General features: G+C 37.7%; 1 protein-coding gene across 1 annotated transcript; it reads right to left on the bottom strand.

Annotated features, from left to right (window-relative positions):
- Positions 1-6668: 6668 nt before the first annotated feature.
- On the bottom strand, positions 6669-20706 carry LOC134753068 (uncharacterized). The gene is made up of 9 exons (XM_063688829.1): positions 20702-20706; positions 20410-20595; positions 19640-19802; positions 11369-11550; positions 10275-10409; positions 9730-9844; positions 9582-9654; positions 8272-8486; positions 6669-6953 (listed from the first exon to the last, which is right to left on the bottom strand). The coding sequence occupies exons 1-9, from the start codon at positions 20704-20706 to the stop codon at positions 6669-6671; spliced, it is 1359 nt and encodes a 452-aa protein (XP_063544899.1).
- Positions 20707-23725: the final 3019 nt, after the last annotated feature.

Below are 23725 nucleotides of genomic sequence, written 5' to 3'. Positions count from 1 at the left end.
CTTACCCCTGGTCGCTCGGTTTCATGTCTATAACTACTATACTATGTCTATGCCGCAAAACATATGGTGTAGTACAGCGCCATCTGTTATGAATGTCAAACTAAGGGGTACGTTTTTTTCTTAGACTACCTCTATTATGCTAATATGTTGATTTTTTTTATTCGAAAATATAAATAACGAGTCTAACTCACGCTTGACGTTTTAAAATTAAATATAAATGTTGCAAACAAGTAAATAAATTGTTCGTCATGGCAATATTATTAATAAATACGCTTTATATGATAAGTTAGAGAAGATATATTATTATTGATACAATAAGAGATTATGACAACCTCGTTTTAAGTTCACAAATATGTTCAAAGTCGAAGTTATGTTTTTATTAGAACAAAATTATGATAAACTATTATTATGTCAAACTCATCAAAATTTCGAAAAATGTGTAGTGTAGACAAAGGTCCCACTTTGTCGCTTTACCATAAGGACGAGATTTGCTTGTATTTCTATATGAATAACCTGTCAAAGTGTCTTTGGCAAGCGACAAAGTGGGAGTTTTAGCTTGGAAACTACACAAATACATATACTTCGACAAAGAATAAAATGAATATTCGAGAAAGTACGCTTACTAGAATTATTATTAAGTTGTAAATACCTATTTGTTTATAATTCTAGAATTATATTATTATGAAATAGGCGTATGTTAAAAATGGATAGTTTGAAGATTTCGATATGACAATAGTATTGTTGTCTGGTGTTAAAAATTAAGTTATTATAAAATTTTATATCTTTTCGTTTTTCCTAAAATAAATTACCTTATGTTGAGGACTTATTCAAATCCGTGTTTTCATAATTTCGATTTCGCATAATTTATCTTCACATAATTTTTGGTTCTGATATGAAACGACCTTTTTATGGCAAATAAATTAACTACTTATTTTATGGCAAATAAATTTATTTTAACTTACAATGCTAGGGTATCAGATATGCCTTATCTTCATATAATATAACTTTATAGATATACATTTTGATACCATATGCATTTAAGGTTTAAAGTTCATCAGATATATGGGAGCGGCCGAGGTGCTCACAAATATCTGAACACGCCTCTATTGTCAGTGCTTATTCAGATTTTTTAACACTTGCCGCTCAAATATGTAGTATTTTCTATAAAAAGGGACCTTATTGTCGATGGCGCTTACGCCATTATTAACGATGCTCCGATATAAATACAATGCCGCGCGACGCTGTGCGGCGTAAGCGCCATCGACAATAAGGTCCCTTTTCATAGAAAATGCCCCATATATCTGATGGTGATGATTGTATAGTACAATAAATTTTAATAGTTATAGACTGCGTACTACTAAAAAACAATTCACTGCCAGTTTGGCCAAATGCCATTCCCTATTGGGAAAAGTGCGTTCACTGTGACATCTTGTACTAATCGAATGCATTCACCGCATGGCCGCACTTGTACAGTCAAGGGCATAAATATATATACATTCCCAAAGTTTCAAAAATATGTGTACGCTCCTACATCTCAGACAAAAAAGTCGTGTTCACATATTTTTGAGCCATTTGTCTGGATCGATATTTTTGCCTTCGACTGTACTAACTGACCTTATATACGGTGGCTGAAAAATAAGTTCATTCCCGTTGCCAGGAAGGTTTTGGGATTATACTGGGCAACTTTTATTATGGGACCTACTACCGAAAAAAAAATTTACCCTCCCATAGAAAATGGACCAGCCAAAATCTATGAAACAGCCATTTTTTTCGCGATTTCGTGGTTGGTCCCATAGTAAAAGTTGCTCAGTATAATCCAAAAACCTCCGGCAATTAATGCACTAATTTTTTAACCCTGTATAACGACAGACCAGTTAATTGCTATAAGTTTTTGTACTGTAGATATGTTTTTTAACTTTTACTTATTGAGCTGTCTCATTTTGATTTTTATTATTTAATTGTTAATATCATCTCACTGCCTGTTTAAATAGTAGTCAAAATTGAAAATATATATACGTAGACAAAAGAACAAAAACATCTGATCACATTGAATGAGGGCTAACGCGTATGAATTCGCCGCTAGGGGCGCTAGTGTAGATGGTGGTCTTTTCCATAGTTAGAAATGTCAAATGTCACTTGTCACTTCAATGACTGACAGCTGTTCTTTAGTCTTTTGGACCACCATCAACAGAGGCGCCAACTGGTGAGCAAAAAAACGATAGCCCTCATTAATACATATTCTTGGGTACTTACTTTGTCCGTATGTATATTTATGTATAATTTTCGATTGTACCTATATTGTATAATTTAATAAAGTTGAAAATAACATATTGATCTATTCAGTGGTAAAAAGTTAAAAGAAGAAATTAAAAAAACCTATGAATTAAAATTATGTTAATATTATATCAAATTGAATGGAAATAGGGTTTTCAACAGTGTTACTTTTTATTTCGTTTATTAGATTTTTCGTTTCATACATATAAATTGTCATACATTTTAGGTGTTGAAAGAGATTTTTGGTTTTAACTGCATGCGACTTTAATATAAACGCGAGATATTAAATAAATTGTGAATAGTTTAAGTTAAATAAATTATAAAAATATAATTACGTCGTATTATTGACATTTACCCCCAAAAACTGGTGTGCATTGCTCATTCACTTAAAAATATCTTACCAATCTAGTCATATGATTATGAATTTTAATAACAAAACTTCCGTGAGACACAGACCTATTAAATATTATTAAATATATTAAAGTCGAAAAACCCTCGACATGTTTCACTCCGTACCGAGTAGTGTCATCAGAAGCTTGCGTTTACGGTGACGGACCGGCGCAGACTTAAAATACGTGAGTGACCCGTTATTAATATATGATTATGAAGTCTGAAATGGAATATATTTTTGAATAAAAGCAATGATATATGTAACTCTATATAAGATAAGTATAGTCTAAGAAAAAAACGTACCTCGGAATATCAAGAAAAAGTTCTACTCGAATAGATGGCGCCACAACTTTGGCCTATACTCGGCTAGATGGCGTTGGCGATATTCATAGTCATAATTATGGCGTTCTAAAAAAAATAATTCATTCATATGACTATGTATTTTTTCCAACTAGGGAACAAATCAAATTATTTTATGGAATATTTTTTTTATTTGTGTTTTTTAAGTAGTAGCACTTTATTTATAAATTGTTGAGCAATACATTTTTCGTCAGTCGCGACACATGTGACATCTAGTGTCGAGTAGCAGTACTGATAGTTCCGCTACTTGACGCTAGATGTAGACTACGAAAATAATAGTCGTTTTGGTAACAAAACTGATATATGGAGTACTCTGTCTTCTTAATTCTCTTGGGTGGAACAATACAATCCATAGACATAGTATATACAAGTAGTTATAGACGCGCCACCGAGTGACCGGGGGTAAGAGAAAGAATATACATATAAAATTTGGGCAGCATTAATTTTTTTTCTCTTTCACTTATAAATTTCGGTATTTCGCCATCGCCTCCTACCTATGATTCCACCTGGTGGCTGATAAGGACAAAGCATGGCACTATTTTCTCTTTCCTCTTATAGGAATCGCAATAAGACTATCTCTATCCAAGTGTCAGGCCCTTGATACAGTCCATCTATCAAATGCCTGTAACCTCAACGTTTGTAGTATGGATGGTATAGAAAGGATGCCAATCTCATATGGCAGAATTGTTGCAAAAGTGACCGCTTTCAGCTTTAAATAATAGTCCCTAATCTCTCCGGTGGCGCTAGGTAGTAAAGATGAAATGGGGGAAGGGCGGCAAATAACCCGACCAAATTACGTAGGTTGTTTCTGGTATGTTTTCAGGAATGTTAAAACGTGTTTTTAATTTTGTCGCATTGCGTATGTTCTGTCTTTCACGGTCGCACGGGTGCACATCTATATAAAATACTAGGTGTATGGTCTAGGTACTTCAGTGTATGGTGGCGCCGCCTATTTACTTTTTTTACGGTCACTTTTTGATACATGAAGATTCATTTCCTTACCTCTACCTTCCATAGTTTGTAGGCCTTCAATTTATTATAGTTGCAAGCGAATAAAAAAATAAAAACAGTTTTTTGAAACGCATAAAATATTTATTTACAAAAAGGTGTGAACACTGAAACACGTAAATACAACATCCATTCTGGTAAAATATTAAAAAATATGACTATTTATGGCGACTAGATTATTTGCTTAAGGTACGTAGGAAGAGCCAAAATACTTAATTTCAGTACCATTTCGTACCTTGTCAAATGACAACCCGTCCGAAAACTACGCCCAAAAGAGGCACTGTAAATGTCATCTCGCTTTGTGTGATAGGACACAGGACAGCGGATGTCATTCTGCAGTGTCGATACAAACCCGATAGGGTTGCACGGCACTTTTCTGTCTGATGTAATGTAGGCTTTAATATAGAATAAATAATAATAATAATAATAGATCTAGAGCAGAGCCCAACTGGGGAAGTACCTCCTTACAGAAAACTACAGCCAAATAACACTAGACCCTACTCATAGCTCATAGTGTTGTGAGCCGGTGAGTAAGGTTGCCAGAGCTCAACGTGGGTGCGGTGTTAGGGTCGGCAACGCGAATGTAACTCCTCTGGAGTTGCAGTCGTTAGGCTACGAAGACTGTTTAACATCAGGCGGGCCGTATGCTTGTTTGCCACAAGTTTGTTTATGTTATAAAAAAAACAATATGAAAGTCGCTAGGAACCACATACTATTGTCACTGTGACAAGGTACGAAATGGTATCTAGGTACAGCCGCCATCAGATATATCGGAGCGGCCGAGGTGGTCAAAATATCTGAACTGAACACGCACCTAGCGCCTTGACAATAGAGGCGTGTTCAGATATTTGTGAGCACCTAGGCCGCTCCGATATATCTCATGGCGACTGTACTGAAATTAAATTCCTTGATCGTAGGTACATAATTTGAACCTAGGGAATTATCTTAAACTTATCACATTGTGACAACCCAAATGTTAATACGGAATTCCACCAGCGTGCAGTGTACGGCACAACACAAGCATTTTTAGGGTTCCGTACCCAAAGGGTAAAAACGGGACCCTATTACTAAGACTCCGCTGTCCGTCCGTCTGTCTGTCTGTCACCAGGCTGTCTCATGAACCGTGATAGCTAGATAAATAAATAAATAGAATAGAAGAACTGGGTGTCTCTGTGAGCTGTAGACCTCGCGGTAATGTAATAAAATACTTAATAAAGTAATTAGATTTGTTCTCTTATTATATAAAACATTCTTCCTTTTTTAGGGTTCCGTAGCCAAAGGGTAAAAACGGGACCCTGTTACAAAGACTCCGCTGTCTATCTGTCTGTCCGTCTGTCACCAGGCTGTATCTCATGAACCGTGATAGCTAGACAGTTGAAATTTTTACAGATGATGTATTTCTGTTGCCGCTATAACATATTAAAAACAGAATAAAATACGTCTGACTCGCACTTGGCCGGTTTTGTACTGAATGGGCTTGTGTCGCACACTGGTGCAATCCCGCCTTTAGGTTGGTACTTAGCTTTACAAGTTATATTACTCTCACAGCCGCATACGCCACGAATGCACTATTATAGTAGATTGTACAACAAGGGCATAAAGCGATCCATTTTTACCCGAGGCAATTTATTGGTCCGAGCGCAGCGAGGACCAATATAGTCGAGGATAAAAATGGACACTTATGCCTGAGTTATACACACTGCTTTTCACTTCGATTGTGAGTAAAATATACATACAAAAATATGCAATATTTTAGGTTATTTTACCGTATTTATTCAAAACTAAAGAAAATTGTACTCGGTTGTGTCGGGGGCGCGGGGCACGCCGCGCCCGGTTGGGGGCGCGCCGGCAGGGCTGGCAGTTTTTATGGCAGATTTTCGACTTTATTGCTAAGTCATTAAGAGTCGTAATAGATGATTTTACTTTATGCTCTAGAACATAATAAGCGACTTTATGTCGTCTACGCACGACTTAAAGTTGAACTTTACGAGCATGAGAAGTGAAAAATGTGTTATTAGGGTTCTTTATTTTAACTAGCCTCTGGTTCTCTGTTATTACACTTTGTGCGTGGTACATATCGTGTGGTCGTGGGATGCCTCGCCCACGAAATCATTCTGACGCCTCAAATTCAATAGACCTTCTTCTTTGTCGGTCCCTCATTACTGAGGATCGTTGACCGGGGTCCCTTTGTTTGACATAATTATTGAAAGTCATAATAATGATTATCATTAGTCATAATTCTGAAACCGTTAACTTTCAGGATTTTCGTAAGGTTATCCTATAGGTAGGTTAGGTAGGTTTGTTTTATGGCAATCCCGAAAAGTTACGCGTTTCTGAGAAAAACCAAATTATGACTAACGAAAATGTGGACAAACAATACATTATGACTTAAAACTTTATGGGCAACAATAGAGACACATCGTGACCACTTGGTTTTGTAGCTCCTGGGATTTGTCTCCATTGGTCTAGATCTCCCGTATCCCTCACTGCCTGGAGTTTAACTGAGGTGGTCTTCTTAGCTTGGTCAGACCATCTAGTTGGTGGGGGCCCTGAGGTCTTTCCTACATGATTTTTACTTTTGAATACATGATTATTAATCACATACAGATAAATATTTTTTTAATTACCATTACCATTTACTTCGTCTCACCTTTCTCTTCCTTTTTATCTATTTCTTCCTTCTTTTCAACTTCCAAACTTTCCTTCGCCTTTCTCAAAGACGCCTCGTCTATGGAACTTCTCGATAACTGCCTGAGAATATTCTCGAAGATTCTCGGCGCGCTCTTCGTGTTCGGTAGAGAAATATCCGTTTGTGTGGTTACGGTCTCGCTTCTCTTTTCCTCTTTAACTTCGGCGGGTACGTTTGTCTCTTTCAGGTTTAGTGTCATTGATTTTTTCCTTTGTTTTTTTTCTGGGTCAGCCTGAAACAGGGAGATAACTATCATTGATTATGCAAACTCTGCACCAATTTGGCAAGCTGCAGAGTGTGAGAGTGCCACTATATACAACAAAAAACATTCATAGAGGCACTATTATACTTTTTCGTTGCAAATTTAGCAGCTAGTGTCACCATTGTCACCAATTCAGCAATATTGGCGCATAGCAGGGGAAACTAGACCTATATGGGATTAGTCCGTTTTCCTCAAATATATTTGAGTGCTTTTTCTGAATAAACTTAACTTATATCAGTCTCAACGTGCACTTCTTGCATTTTATCCGGTTCTTCCTTTTCCCTGGATCTCCTCTCTATGGCTTTACTCAGTACGTGGCCCAGGATATGAGCACATTTGATGATGTTTTCTTGAGGGGTTAGGAGAATGATAATGCATACTTCTTCTCCACCATGTACATATTGTACATTGCTAACTGGAGTCCGCCTAATAAGCTGACTTTTCACCGACTTTGACAAGGTATACTTTGACAGTTCTATTATAACACTCATATTTTCATAGAAATAGGACGTTTAAGGTGACATTCCACACTTTACCTCCGCAAAATCTATGTAGAGTTTGATCTGACTTTACTTTGAACTTACCTCGGTTTCGACTTGGAGCTCCTGGACTTTATCAGGTACTTCCTTTTCTCTAGATCTGCTCTCTATGGCTGTACTCAGTACATTCCCCAGGATATGATCGCATTTGATGATGTTCTGTGTCTCTCGAGGGGTTAGGAGAATGATAATGCATACTTACAAACGTTCTCCACCATATACATTGCTAACTGGAGTCCGCCTAATAAGCTGACTTTTCACCGACTTTGACAAGGTATGGAAGTTTATTATAACACTCATATTTTCATAGAAATAGGACGTTTAAGGTGACATTTCCACACTTTACCTCCGCAAAATCTGTGTAGAGTTTGATCTGACTTTACTTTGAACTTACCTCGGTTTCGACTTGGAGCTCCTGCACTTTATCAGGTACTTCCTTTTCTCCAGATCTCCTTTCTATGCCTGTACTCAGTAGGTACGTTCCCCAGGATATGATCGCATTTGATGATGTACCGTACGTCTCTTGAGGGGTTGGAAGAATGATAATGCATACTTACAAACGTTCTCCACCATGTACATTGCTAACTGGAGTTCGCCTAATAAGCTGACTTTTCACCGACTTTAACAAGGTATGGAAGTTTATTATAACACTCGTATTTTCATAGAAATAGGACGTTTAAGGTGACATTTCCACACTTTACCTCCGCAAAATCTGTGTAGAGTTTGATCTGACTTTACTTTGAACTTACCTCGGTTTCGACTTGGAGCTCCTGCACTTTATCAGGTACTTCCTTTTCTCTAGATCTCCTCTCTATGGCTGTACTCAGTACGTTCCCCAGGATATGAGCGCATTTGATGATATTCTGTGTTTCTCGAGGGGTGAGGTGGAGACCCTCGTTGCGGATGATACTGTTGATGTTCGTCATATCTTCAGGGGAGCGCTTGCGGGAGGTTTCCGAGAAATCTACAAGTTATGGGACAATCTTACACCTATTCCAATTTAGTAAGCATAATAAGATTAATATTGTCTTCGGTTACCGCGATAGTTACTCATGAAATAAAACTATGAAACTATGTAGAAACTTTGTGTATATGTATGTTGTATGTTGAAACTATGTAGTCCATCTGATAAAGGAGCAAGCGAGACATAGACTGTGAGACCTTAGTGTTGGATGATGTTGGACATTCTGAGTATAATATGTTTTGAAAAGATGTGTCCCGCCGAGTTTGTTGCCGGTCCCATATTGGGATACCCTCCTACAATTTAGGAGGGAATTAAATCTTCTCGGGTCCGTGGTGTAGGGTTGGAGCCGGCATAGTTTTTATTGCGTATATATATCTTTACTTGCAAATAATTGTAGTGTATGAACCGATTTTGCATGTACAACCAGCCTTAAAGTTTGTAGTCTATGATTGTTCATTATTTTAGTATGTGGGTATTTTTTGCACTTTGTAATTTTTCCTCAGTCACCCGTTGACCACGAACGCTGTAAAGGGTTCGAAACGTCGGGATGTATTATAAATTCAATATACGCGATATAATCCGTTTTCATAGTTTTATTTCATAATAAGATTAATAAGAATTCATTACATACTCTACTCACTATTCAGGGGATTCAGTACTGAAAAGATGACGGAGGTAAAAAAAAATACGTTTATTATCAGACACAAAATAGTACAGCAATGAAAAAAACACAGAAATATTATAGTGTAGGTAACTTAAACTATATTAACTGCTGCATGCTCTGACGTGAGTAGATTATGTATTCCTTTGAAATATTGTAACATCTTTACCACTGTAAATGTACCTATCATAATCTTGCACTAAAGACTCCCTAGGCACAGAATAAGTAATAGCCCTAGGCTCGTTTTCCACAGCTCTATATATGTTTTTAAGTGATGTACCTCGTTTGTATTATTTAATTTTTTGTGTATGTTGTAAATACTTGTTGAATCGCTTTGGTATGTAAACTGTAAGCTTGTGTGTTGTATTAATAAACAATAAAGACATTTTTGATTTTGATTTTTCTAATAACTACTTATGAATTTGGTTGGTTACCTAAATCTGCCAAGTCGATATTCTCCGTCCGATACGGCGTCGGGCATTGGTCGTAGTAACTCTTCATCGGTACCTAGAAGCAAAATTGTATAATTAGGAGTTTTGGCGGTAGTTACCCCCCACTAGTCTCCCTCTCTACCCCCCCTACCTTAGCGATAGAGTTGTTGTAGTTGACCCAGAACGTGTTCCACTCTCCGTCAGCTCGCCGGGTCTCCTCCACTCTCGTGTCGTCTGAGTCCTCGAGCCAGGTGCTGACGCAGCAACTGGGGGAAATAGAGCAAGTAAAGGATGGCTCACGTTAAAACTAGGTACCTGCACTCTATCAGCCCTTTTTTTGTTCACGGAGTGGGCGAATGCATTTTCGCACCGTCCCCCCGGCCGCGGGAAAGCTATTGATGGGGGGGGGGGACTCGCCACTCCTGTCCCCTCTCAACTGGCGAGAGGAGAGGGAGAACCTGGCCCTGCTCCTTAACCCACTCCGGCGTTTCATCCTCTTTGCCGTTTACGAGGGCGCCATGGGATCGAGTACACTCCACCATGGCGCCGCACTCTATCAGCCCAACGATATTTAAGCAAGTATTCTCTTTTCACTGCCCGATATCTTTCGAAGTGACCAAGCCAGCGGAGACAATGTGCTTATTTGACCTCACCTATTGTTGCATAGAGCGTGCGTATGCTTATCGGAAGAGTTACCTGGACAAGTCCTGACTGCACTCCATCTTGGTCTGAGCGGGGGAGGTCTCCACCGAGGATTGAGAGTACTCGGGAGAGACTGAGGAGTAGTCGGGCTCTGTCGACGCTGTGTGCCTGTGGACATGTGGAGTCATAAAAATTATACATTATACAATCATTTTGTAAAGGCCTCTGTTTCGCCTCGCTGACATTTGTGAACTGGCCGCCTGACATTTCACGGTGCTCACCTTTCTCAAACAGGCGCGTTCCCACAGCGTCACAGTCCAGTCCGCGGCCTGATAGTTTCAAGCTATCAAGTTAAATGCTGAGACGCTTCTTCCTGTTTTCTGACTACCTACTCAGCCCACTCTCCCCACGCTTGTCCTACCTGGGCTTCTTTCCTATAACTGATGCTGGAAGGCCTAAACACGCTTACATTCCTCCCAGTTTTCTGCCCACTGCACACTCTAGTCCCACATGCTGTTTTCTCACCTGTAACCTGTAACTGACGCTAAGCAAAACATGCTGCCGCTCCTCCCAGTATTATGCCCACTCTGCCCACTTTGCCCACTAGTCGTACTCTGCCCACATGCCTTCCTATTACTTGTAACTGACACTAGGTGAAACACGCTAACGCATCTCCCAGTCTTCTGCCCACTTTGCCCATTTTGTCCACTCTAGTGCCTCAAGCTGTTCTCTCACCTGTAACTGACGGTAGGCGGTCTAAACACGCTGCCGCTCCTCCCAGTCTTATGCCCGATCTGCCCACTTTGCCCACTCTAGTCCCACTCTGCCCACATGCCTTTTTCTTACTTGTAACTGACACTAGGTGATCTAAACACGCTAACGCATCTCCCAGTCTTCTGCCCACTTTGTTCACTCTGGTCCCACATGCTGTTCGCTCACCTGTAACTGACGCTAGGCGGTCTAAACACGCTGACGCTCCTCCCAGTCTAATGCCCACTCTGTCCACTTTGCCCACTCTAGTCCCACTCTGCCCACATGCCTTTTTCTTACTTGTAACTGACACTAGGTGAAACACGCTAACGCATCTCCCAGTCTTCTGCCCACTTTGTTCACTCTGGTCCCACATGCTGTTCGCAGTGTTCGCTCACCTGTAACTGACGCTAGGCGGTCTAAACACGCTGACGCTCCTCCCAGTCTTCCCACTCTGCCCACTATCCTTGTCCCACTTGCAGGGTTGCGGGAGAGACGCTCTCTTCTTCGGGGTGGATGTTGCCAGTGCGCTGAATTTCTTTACGCCGTATTTTGAGCTCCTGTCTTCAAAATCTGATACCTGGAAATCAGAAAAGATGAGATTTATAAAATGACTAGCTTTTTCACGCGACTTCGTCCGCGTTTTCGTCATTTTTTTACCATAATTGATTGGTTAAGGCTGCCTTTCCACTCAGGCCGAGATGAGAGGAGACGTAAGAGAATCAATCAATACTCGTAGCATTAGTTGTAATCCAGCGGAGTAGAGAAGAAAACTAATGCTATTGGTTGATTACCGCACGGTTCTCATCTCTGCCTCAGTGGAAAGGCAGCCTAAAACCTCTATAAGGGAATATATTTCCCACATTAATTTTGAAGTTATAGGGTTTAATTTTGCGTAATTACTATCTCCGTAAGTTACTAAAATCAGACTAAAATTGAGAAATTCCCACATTAAAAATAAACAGAAACTTCTCTCTCCTATTTCCTGTGTATTTTTGTATGGGGATCAAATTTTTCCGTTTCCAAAATGAAAATATCCTTAATTTCCTACGAAGTTTCCTGTTTCCGAAAACTTTTCCAACTTTTGTAAACTTCCCGCAAATTGCATATATGTAATACTAGCTTTTGCCCGCGACCTCGTCTGCGTGGAGTTAGTAATCTGGGTAGCTTATTTTTTATCCAATCTGCTTTTTATCGATTCCCCATACAAACTTCCACCCCCCCCATTATCACCCCCTTAAATGATGACTTCTGGGATAAAAACTTAAAAACTACCCTATGTCCTTCCCCGGGACTCAAACTATCTCTATACTAAATTTCAACTAAATCGGTTCAGCGGTTTAAGCGTGAGGATATGGATGTAAGGTAGGTACCTGGCTGAGCTCCATCATGTCTTCCGTGGATGTGTCGCGTTTAGAAGACCGGGACTCGTTGGACAAGGTCTTCGGAGAAGGTTTCTGAGTATTCGGGGTTCCCAGAGAGATCTAGATGAAATAGAAATTTTTTATGCTTAATGACTAATTAAATTTAAACTAATGACATCCATATCCCATATAGACCTGTACCGCTGGCTATATTTTGACCCCTAGGTTATAAAAATATTAAAGTCAATTCTGTTTTCGCTTATGAATACTTTGTTAAGATGTAAATCTTACATTTTGTTTTGTGTCATATATATAATTTGCTTTTCTAGTAATTTGTTATTTTGTGGTAATTATTTTTTATTTTGAATTATCTTGGAGAAAAAAATATTCGAGAGAACACATGTAACTGTGTTGCATTTAGGATAGTGTTTTTAGTGTGAAAACATAGTTTGTGTCAATTACGTCCACTGCAATCTGATACTATGTCATAATATTCTAAATGACACAAAAAAAAATTAGAGTTAAAAAAAATTACTTAGGTCGAATTTAATCGTTTAAATAGGTCCATTAAATGATTTTGTGTCTTATTAAGGCATAGCTTCATAAGATATTTGATGATTTTGTTATAACAGGCTGTCACCGTTACAAAAGAATATTAAAGATATTAGAGTTTACATCTTATTAATTTGAAATGCAAGATAAATAAGATGTATGAATTTGTGTCACTTGCATCCACTGCATAAACAAATATTACAAAAATATTATTTGCGTTCAAACGAAGCTAGCGGGCGGTCTGAATGGGCAACGGAGGCCGTGCAGGGTGGGGCCGCGGCGTGACCTTGCCGTACGCAACGCATGTTTACTTCGCCTGTGCGCCAAATTAACGCAACTTATTCAAAGAAGTTACGCAAACAACACAACAACAAGCAACAAGCAAGCAAAGAATGCGTCGAATTATCTTTTACCTATTTAAAACTCATAGATATTGTACAATGTCACCATTATGCAAAAGAACTGTAAGTACATGTTTGATTTGCGAGCGAGCTGGCAACATTGCGCAGGGAAATCTTAAAAATATACGTGAACGCCACATACATTTGTGACAGTGATAGGGAAAAGGTACCACTAAAGTAAAATTTGGTTATTAATACCGTGACTTTCTTTCATTCTTTGATAAAAAAATTGCTATTTATGCAACAAGTGCGGAAGTCACCTTTACGCACGTGTATCATACAATGTTTTACTATGCATTGTGCGAGTAAATAAAAAAACATGTCATGTCAAATAAGTTTAATTATTAAAAGGAGTGTTTTAAATCGACACGAGTTGCGAATTACTTATTCGCACGTGTATCGTACGTTTTACAGTACATATGGCCCTTTAAACTTTCGACATATGCACGGTAAGTGCTCTTTTCCGCACTAGTGCGAGAAAGTAGCACCATATGTACTGTAAAAAAAAATTGAAAACAAAAAGCACTAGTGCGGAAAAGCAGTACTTTCCGCACGATATGGCTCCGTAGGAAACGCACTTTTCGAGCACATGCATTGTAAAAAAATATATAGGACTGTATCTCCTAAACCATGCGTCGTAGCGCAAAAATAATAAAATTTTCGTTCCCCTTTATGTAACCCAAAAGTAATACATGAAAAATACAATAAAAAAAAAGAAACAAAATCTTTATAGGGCTGTATTAGCTGTATCTCCTATATCGTGCATCGTAGCGCAAAAATAATCAAATTTTCGCTCCCCTTAAGAAACCCTTAATTAAAACTTAAAAAAAAACCAGGAAAAAACTTTATAGAGCTATTATAGCTATATATATAGATATAATATCTCCTAAACCGTGCGTGGTGGCGCAAAAATAATAAAAATTTCGTTCCCCTTTATGAAGCCCCAAAGTAATATACTAAAAACACAATGAAAAAAAAGAAAAAAAAATAACAAAAAAACTTTATAGGGCTGTATCTCCTACACCGTGCATCGTAGCGCAAAAATAATTAAAAAAAATCCCTTTAAGAAACCCCTAATTAAGATTGAAAAACGCAAAAAAGAAAAAGAGGAAAAAAAATCATTTTAGGGCTGTATCTCATAAACCGTGCGTCGTAGCGCAAAAATAATAAAATTTTCGTTCCCCTTTACGGAACCCCAAAGTAATATACAAAAAACACAATGAAAAAAAAACAAAAAAAACTTTATAGGGCTGTATCTCCTAAACCGTCGTAGCGCAAAAATAATCAAATTTTCGTTCCCCTTTGTGGAACCCCAAACTAATATACAAAAAACACAATGAAAAAAAGAAACAAAAAAAAAATCTTTATAGGGCTGCATCTCCTAAATCGTGCATCGTAGCGCAAAAATAATCAATTTTTCGTTCCCCTTTAAGGATCCCTTAATTAATACTTAAAAAAAAAAACAAAAAAAAACAGGAAAAAATCTTTATAGAGCTATATCTCCTAAACCGTGCGTGGTAGCGCAAAAAGAACAAAATTTTCGTTCCCCTTTACGGAACCCCAAAATAATATACAAAAAACACAATGAAAAAAAAAACAACAAAAAAAATCTTTATAGGGCTGCATCTCCTAAACCGTGCATCGTAGCACAAAAATAATCAAATTTTCGTTCCCCTTTAAGAAACCGTTAATTAAAACTTTAAAAAAAAACCAGGAAAAAAAACTTTATAGAGCTTTTATAGCTATATATATAGATATAATATCTCCTAAACCGTGCGTGGTGGCGCAAAAATAATACAATTTTCGTTCCCCTTTATGCAACCCATAATTTATATTTAAAAAAAAACGCAAATTTAAAAAAAAACATATCATTATCTCTTAAACCATGCGTCGTAGTGCAAAAATAATTTAAAAAAACCCCTTTAAGAAACCCGTAATTAATACTTAAAAAAAAAAAACAAAAAAAACCAGGAAAAAAAACTTTATAGAGCTGTATCTCCTAAACCGTGCGTGGTACCGCAAAAACAATAAAATTTTCGTTCCCCTTTATGCAACCCATAATTTATATTAAAAATAAAACGCAAAATTTAAAAAAAATCTTTATAGGGCTGTATCTCCTAAACCATGCGTCGTAGCGCAGAAATAATAAAATTTTCGTTCCCCTTTATGCAACCCATAATTTATATTTAAAAAAAAACGCAAAATTTAAAAAAAAAAATCATTATAGGGCTGTATCTCTTAAACCATGCGTCGTAGCGCAAAAATAATTTAAAAAACCCCTTTAAGAAACCCGTAATTAATACTTAAAAAAAAAACTAAAAAAACCAGGAAAAAAAACTTTATAGAGCTGTATCTCCTAAACCGTGCGTGGTACCGCAAAAACAATAAAATTTTCGTTCCCCTTTATGCAACCCATAATTTATATTTAAAAAAACGCAAAATTTAAAAAAAAATCTTATAGGGCTGTATCTCCTAAACCATGTGTCATAGCACAAAAATAATAAAATTTTCGTTCCCCTTTATGAAACCCCTAAGTAATATACAAAAAACACAATGTAAAAAAGAAAAAAAGAAAAAAAACAATAAAAAAATCTTTATAGGGCTGTATCTCCTAAACCATGCGTCGTAGCGCAAAAATAATAAAATTTTCGTTCCCCTTTATGCAACCCATAATTTATATTTAAAAAAAAACGCAAAATTTAAAAAAAAAACATTATAGGGCTGTATCTCTTAAACGATGCGTCGTAGCGCAAAAATAATTTAAAAAACCCCTTTAAGAAACCCGTAATTAGTACTTAAAAAAAAACAAAAAAAAAACCAGGAAAAAAAACTTTATAGAGCTGTATCTCCTAAACCGTGCGTGGTACCGCAAAAACAATAAAATTTTCGTTCCCCTTTATGCAACTCATAATTTATATTTAAAAAAACGCAAAATTTAAAAAAAAAATCTTTATAGGGCTGTATCTCCTAAACCATGCGTCGTAGCGCAAAAATAATAAAATTTTCGTTCCCCTTTATGAAGCTCCAAAATAATATACAAAAACACAAGAAAAAGAAAGAAAAAAATAATAACAAAAAAACTTTATAGGGCTGTATCTCCTAAACCGTGCATCGTAGCGCAAAAATAATCAATATCCGTTCCCCTTTAAGAAGCCCCTAATTATGATTTAAAAACGCAAAAAAGAAAAAGAGAAAAAAATCATTTTAGGGCTGTATCTCCTAAACCGTGCGTCGTAGCGCAAAAATAATAAAATTTTCGTTCCCTTTTATGAAACCCCAAAGTAATAACAAAAAACGCAATGACAAAAAAAAGAAAAAAAAACTTTAGGGATGTATCTCCTAAACCGTGCATAGTAGCGAAAAATAATCAAATTTTCGTTCCCCTTAAGAAGCCCTTAATTAAGATTTAAAAACGTAAAAAAGAAAAAGAAAAAATCTATATAGGGCTGTATCTCCTAAACCGTGCGTCGTAGCGCAAAAATAATCAACTTTTCGGTCCCCTTTATGTAACCATTAATTTATACAAAAAAAAACGCAAAAAAAAAAGTTTTTTTTTATAGGGCTTGATCTCCTAAACCATGCGTCGTAGCGCAAAAATAATTAAATTTTCGTTCCCCTTTATGAAACCCCAAAGTAATATACAAAAAACACAATGTAAAAAAGAAAAAAACAATAAAAAAAACTTTATAGGGCTGTATTTCATTATAAGAACGACTTCAGAGTTTCGTGACCCAAAAATTGCAATAATTCTATATAATGCCTATGTCCGTAGCAAGCTTGAGTACAGTTCCATCGCATGGGACCCTCGGGAAGCAAAGTATAACATCATGGTCGAGCGCGTCCAACGTAAATTTACTAGACATCTTTACAAAAGGTATTATGGATACTACCCGTACTTATTTCCGTCATCCTTTGTACTGGGAATGGTAGGGTTGGAGTCTCTCGAGCTAAGGCGTAAGCAAACGCTTGCCTTACACTACTGTCTACTTCTAAGAAATCAAATTGACAACCCATCTGTTCTGGAGCGTATGCGTATTTTTACCCCAGACAACTACATAGCTGCAGTAGGGCGTAGCGCACGTAGAGCCAGAAACCTTTTCGCATATCCAAATGTCCGCACCTATCACGGTTCAAACGCACCCACGTACCGAGCAATAGAATTACTAAATAACTTCTTAGCTTCAATCCAAAACGCAGACATATTCGCAGACAAGTGGCCGTCCTTACAAAGTAGTGTCAGGATTTTTTTAAACTCTACCTATGTAACTTTGTAGTATGTATGTTTAATTTAAGTTCCTAGAGATACTCGTAGTTCGAAAAATGTATACATGTTTATGATACTGACTATGTATTAACACTAACACTTATACAAGTGTCTTGGCGTAGGTCGCTGTAAACTTATACTTGTGTTTGTTTGAATAAAGAATAAAGAATAAAGAATCTCCTAAACCGTGCGTCGTAGCGCAAAAATAATCAAATTTTCTTTCCTCTTTATTCAACCCTTAATTTATATTTAAAAAAAAAAACGCTTTCACTAAACTGCTGTAACTCGGAAACTTAGAATCCACAAAGGGGACTTTACTAAATTATGACACATATTAAAGCCTGACCAGTAATATATGATCATTGTCAAGAGGGCGCTGTTCATTCTCATGTATAGGGTGACAGTTCAGTATAGTATGAAAAAATATTGTATTTAATGAACATCATCATCAATGTAATTAATGTTGCTTGCCACGCTTAAACATAACAAAAATCACAATAAATTGCGTCTTAAAATAAACTTAAAAAGTCTACTAAAAATCGAAACAAAAGTAATTTTTAAGTCGCTGATGTGACATTCTCAATCAAAAGGTACCACTTTGTCGTTTACCATAAAGACGAAATTTGATTATATCTTTATACAAATAACCTGTCAGAGAAAGTGGTACCTTTTGATTAGGAACGTCACAAATGTTGGTCAGTATGAGGAGTGCAGCCTACAGTTTATTTTTAATTATATTTATATACCTACTACGGTAAGATTGATAAGACAATGTAATTATGCCTCCGAATGAAATAAATACACTGTATCGCAAAACTAAGTGGCGAGACAGCTCATAATGCCATCTCTTGGTTGGTCTTAACTTAACAAGGGTAAAGGAGATAGTATTAAGATCTCAGTCGCCAGCTGATATTGCGGCAAGTATAATAAGCACCCCACCCGCGTAGGTACCCTTCCCCGCGCACGCCCTTCTTGCTCAATTGAGTTTTATTTTGCCAGATAGTAAAAAAACCGTGGATCAAAATGACCCAAATTATGAATGATGTCTCAATGTGGTATTATAATATTATAGACGTAAACTTAATAATATGAATTTTTTTTTGTGGCAGATACAGGGTGTTAATTAGAAAAAATTTTTTTTTTAATAAAAGCGGTGGATGAATTTGACACAGATTTGTTTGAATAACATATAACAATGTTCTGTAAAGTACAACACTTCACTTACCGACTCTAATATTTTTTTAGGCGTTTTAGGATCAATATTAGGTATTTATTAAATGCCATTATACCCGTGGATGAAAATGACACAAAATGCGTGTGTACGTCGGAAGCCACTTTTCCTTTACAGGGAAACAAAGAATTTCGTCTCGAATATTTTTTTTACAGAATGCTGATTGAAAAAAGAAATACCTAAATTTCTACCTAAGCAAATACCTAGGATGACACAAAATATTATTTTTAGGTTTAGTATATGGTCTGGAAACTATATATAAAAAATAAGCAACATTAATATTCTTATAACCTCAGAAGTTATTGGTACAGGTCTAATAATCCAAACCCAAGTTATGAGGGTTCTTATAAACGCGACGAAGCGCTTCGAGAAAAGGTAGCTAGTGCCCTTGCGGTTCGCTTTGCTCGCTTTGACCGTGCCCTCATATCCACATTTTATTTATTATATTTATATATTTTAAACTTTGTTGCACAGTAAAAAATATACAGTGACAAAAGGCGGACTTAATGCTACACGGCATTCTCCACCAGTCAATCTTTATTCCGAACAGAGAAGCATAGTTGGTGCAGGGTATGTAAAGAACACTAAAACTAAATGCTTAATAGGCACAAATATAAATGTAATATGAAGATAAAATAAATATATACAACAATGTCTTCTTCTTCTTCAGGTCCAGGAGGTCGGCGACCATATGTCTATATGTCTCTCTATGTTCGGTCATGCGAATTAGTCTATCTATGCTCTTCACCTTTAACCAGTCTCTTATATTTCCAGTCCATGATGTGCGCCTTTTACCGCTACCTAAATATATAAGTATATCCCATTATTAATCCTAAGATTCCTAAGTCAGTTCTTACCTGACTAAGCTCCAGTGACACATCATCTTCCAGCGAAGTCTCCCGACTCTTGGAGGACTGGGACTCGTTGAGTTTCTTCGGCGAGGGGGGTTTCCTGGTCTTCGGGGTGTCAAGGGAGAGGCGGCGACGGTACGAGCCCGGGAGGGAGTTGGCGCGGTCACCCCTGGCCAATGAAAAAAGTACTTCATTGCATAAATATTAGTCGGACTCGCGCACGAAGGGTTCCGTACCATTACGCAAAAAAACGGCAAAAAAATCACGTTTGTTGTATGGGAGAAGTTAAATATATATTTTATTCTGTTATAGCATTTGTTGTTATAGCGGCAACAGAAATACATCATCTGTGAAAATTTCAACTGTCTAGCTATCACGGTTCATGAGATACAGCCTGGTGACAGACGGACAGACAGACAGACAGCGGAGTCTTTGTAACAGAGTCCCGTTTTTACCCTTTGGCTACGGAACCCTAAAAAAGGAAGAATGTTTTATATAATAAGAATAGAATAGAATAGTTTATTTGTGCAAAAAAGGGTATAAATTGTTGTTACATAATATTGTTTCCAGTCCTTGATTTACCATAATACATGGCGTACAAATATTCTTAAATTACTAACTAATAAAAACCTCCATTAAAATAAAATGTCACATTGAAAAATAATAAAAGTACAATTAATAATAATAAATAATAAAATTATAAATTGTCAATATAATTTAAGATTACAATTTGTCTAATATGAAAATATACAATCATTATAGAGCATTATACATACTTCTTTAGCAGCTGTTTCCCAGTAACAACAAAATCTAAGTTCTGCGGTTTGGTGACCTTCTTCGGCGTAGAGGAAGCCGAAGCAGGAGGAGACTTCTTCTTCTTTGAGCCTCTAGAAGACGTCGAGCCGCGCCGCGAGCGCGGGTCCGGGTCGTAGTCCGACGGCCAGCGGTCGTTGCGCTGCATGCTAGAAATAGAAAGAAGATAAGATAATAGTTTATTCATCACGCATGGTAACAGGTACATTTAAGTGACGGGAGCGGTGGGTAAATTTTCAGATTTTGTCAATTTACCCCATTTCACACCAAGCGCACTTCACGCACACTACCTCAATTTACAGGGACAGGTCAGTGACCCAATCATGTTTTTTTAAGATAGCACTTTTAGTTTAGTATTAACCATAAGATGGCAAAAGGCCGGACGGTCTTACACTGGTCCTGTGGGTAAAAGGCCGGAGCCTGCTGTGGGATGCCACATGTGTGTGCACGTTTGCTCCCTCTCATGTCGGCCACACATTTAAAAAGGCAGGTGCAGCGGCTGAGGCCGCTGCTAAGGTCAAACACAGCAAATACGCCAACCTTGGACCAGTGTATGACTTCATTTCGGTTGCTGTCGAAACGGCTGGGCCATGGTGCGCCGATGCCAAAAAGCTGGTCAGGGAGATCGGGCGTCGGTTGAGGGACAGAGTCTGTGACCCCCGTGCTGGATCTTACCTGGTCCAACAAATATCCTTAGCCATTCAGCGTGGCAACGCAGCTGGCATATTTAAAACATTTGGGCCAGGTAGGGAACAGTTCGGGACTTAAAAGGAAATTTTTGACGGGACTAGTTTGTGATTAATAAGTTTTTATATACTACAAAAGAAGTAAATGTCATTTTTAAAATACAATAAATCATTTGAATCATAAATAAAAAAAAAGTATTAACCATTGGCCTCCTTTGAGGAACAGAAACTCTCCAGAATTTTTAATAAAACGTTGTTTCTAGTAAGTCTTGCTTTTTATTGTCTTGCAAAAGGTGTTTTCGTCTTGGGCGAGCTTGAATCCCTCGCTGCACTCAGGACTCCGTTTTAATTCCCTCGCTTCGCTTAGGAATTAAGTCCCCGGCAAGCTCGGTTCTCCATACAAGCGTAGTTCCGCTCTCATTTTAAAACGACTAGCTAGATTGCTCTGAAACTTTAAAATGAGAACGAAACTCCGTTTGTATAGGAAGGTGAAATTCGGCCGAGTTTGCCGAGGACTCTTAACTGAATTATAAATGCACTTAACTAGGTACCCGTTCAACTCGTTTAAGTAAATAATATTGAATCAAAATCTTACTCACATGTATGTATGTCAGTCAGGTGCTGTGCAAGGGCGGTGCTACACTGCGCTCGGGGCGCGACACGCTTGGATGAGTATTGGTAAGGCTGCGGTCATAGTCATGAGAATAGCGATTCAGGGTTGAAGGCAGTTTTTAGGGTTCCGTACCCAAAGAGTAAAAACGGGCCTATTACTAAGACTCCGCTAAGCTGTCTGTCTGTCTGTCTGTCCGTCTGTCGCCGCGGGCTTAGCACGGTAGCATTTTTATCGCCTGTCACCATGCCTGTCACGTTCTAACAAGTAGGTAAGTGCGAAAGTGATAGGCATAGTGACAGGTGATAAAAATGCTACCATGCTGACACCGCAGGATGTATCTCATTAACCGTGATAGCTAGACAGTTGAAATTTTCACAGATGATGTGTTTTTGTTGCCGCTATAACAACAAATACTAAAAACAGAATAAAATAAATATTTAAGTGGGCCTCCCATACAACAAGTGATTTTTGGCCGTTTTTTGCGTAATGGTACGGAACCCTTCGTGCGCGAGTCCGACTCGCACTTCGCCGGTTTTTTATTAGTTTGTGTTTTGTTACATCAATTTCTGGATGCTTAAGCTCTTTACACACTTTAGGTACCTACTTAATTCAGTAACTGATGACATCTAGGTATACATATTGCTGTATATATTATTTATCTCGCTATATTATATACTAAGTGTCATATCACTGTATCGATCGATGTATATTATTAAAAAGTTATATTCTCCTAGTTCAGTATATAAAGAGTATTGTATTGTATATAATAAGTTTTCATATTAAGGATATTGGTGGCAATAACACGCTTTACAAGCTGTAAAATTTTTTGCTAACCACCAATTGTTTGTTAAGAGTCCCCGGCAAGCTCGGCCGAATTTTACCTTCCCATACAAACGGAGTTTCGTTCTTAATTTTAAAACTACGTGTTGTATTGTAATGAAACTTTGCACATACAATGACATGAGGTATAGGATATAGGTTCGTAATTAGTTTATATAGCTCTAGTATATAAAACAAACGAAATAAAGCAAAAACAAGTTTTGTATGATAAACTTAAATTCGCTGTATTTTTTTAACTATGGTATTTGAAGCTACATAAACTTACAGACATAGATATACCTTATCTTATTGAAAGTACAAAGTTTCCGAGCAAACTAGCTACTCATTTTAAAAGGAGAGCGGAACTACGTTTGTATGGAGGACCTAGCTTGCCGGGGACCCTTAACTTGTGCTGTTACATATATAACTATTGTGAGCAGTTGGTTCTCCGAATAATACATAAATAAAACTAAAGATAAAGTATCCCAGCCCTCCAGTGGCGGAAGAAGGAAGTAACGAAAACAATTAAAAAGCAAATGTTAAGCGACACGAACTCACGACATCGGGATACCAGCATTACCAGCCCACCTCATTCGTAAACTCGCTTCAGCATGTGTTCCCGCTCCCGCTCCGCTCGTGGATGTATTGCGGCGCTTAATTAAGGCGGCGGGGTGAGCAGTGGCGCATGCAACAGGTGTAGGGAGGCATGGAGTAGCTTTGTTTAATTTAAATATATGCTTGAAATATACTAATGTTATAAATAAATAATTAAATTGTAAAACGGAACTTAATCGCGCGGACGGCGTTGTCCCCGTGGTGTCGGAGAAGACTGGCTAAAGTTGATATCAACATCTTCTAGCGGCGCGAGTATACGTAACGTATACGTAACGGACGTCATAATGACGTCTCAATGCTACCTGGGTACGTACTAATACTACTAATATGGGTCATTTTCTATAAAAAGGGACCTTATTGTCGATGGCGCTTACGCCGCACAGCGTAGCGCGGCATTGTAATTATATCGGAGCATCGTTAATACGGGCGTAAGGGCCATCGACAATAAGGTCCCTTTTTATAGAAAATACCACATATCAAAATCCTATAGGTATACTGATGCTGGGGATGCTGGAGCTGGAGGGCCGGCGGATTTGCCGAGAAGAT

This window comes from Cydia strobilella, chromosome 26, assembly GCF_947568885.1.
Source record: "Cydia strobilella chromosome 26, ilCydStro3.1, whole genome shotgun sequence".
Lineage (NCBI taxonomy): Eukaryota > Metazoa > Arthropoda > Insecta > Lepidoptera > Tortricidae > Cydia > Cydia strobilella.
The sequence above is the reverse complement of the archived record's forward strand: the minus strand, read 5'-3'. Positions and strand labels throughout refer to the sequence as shown.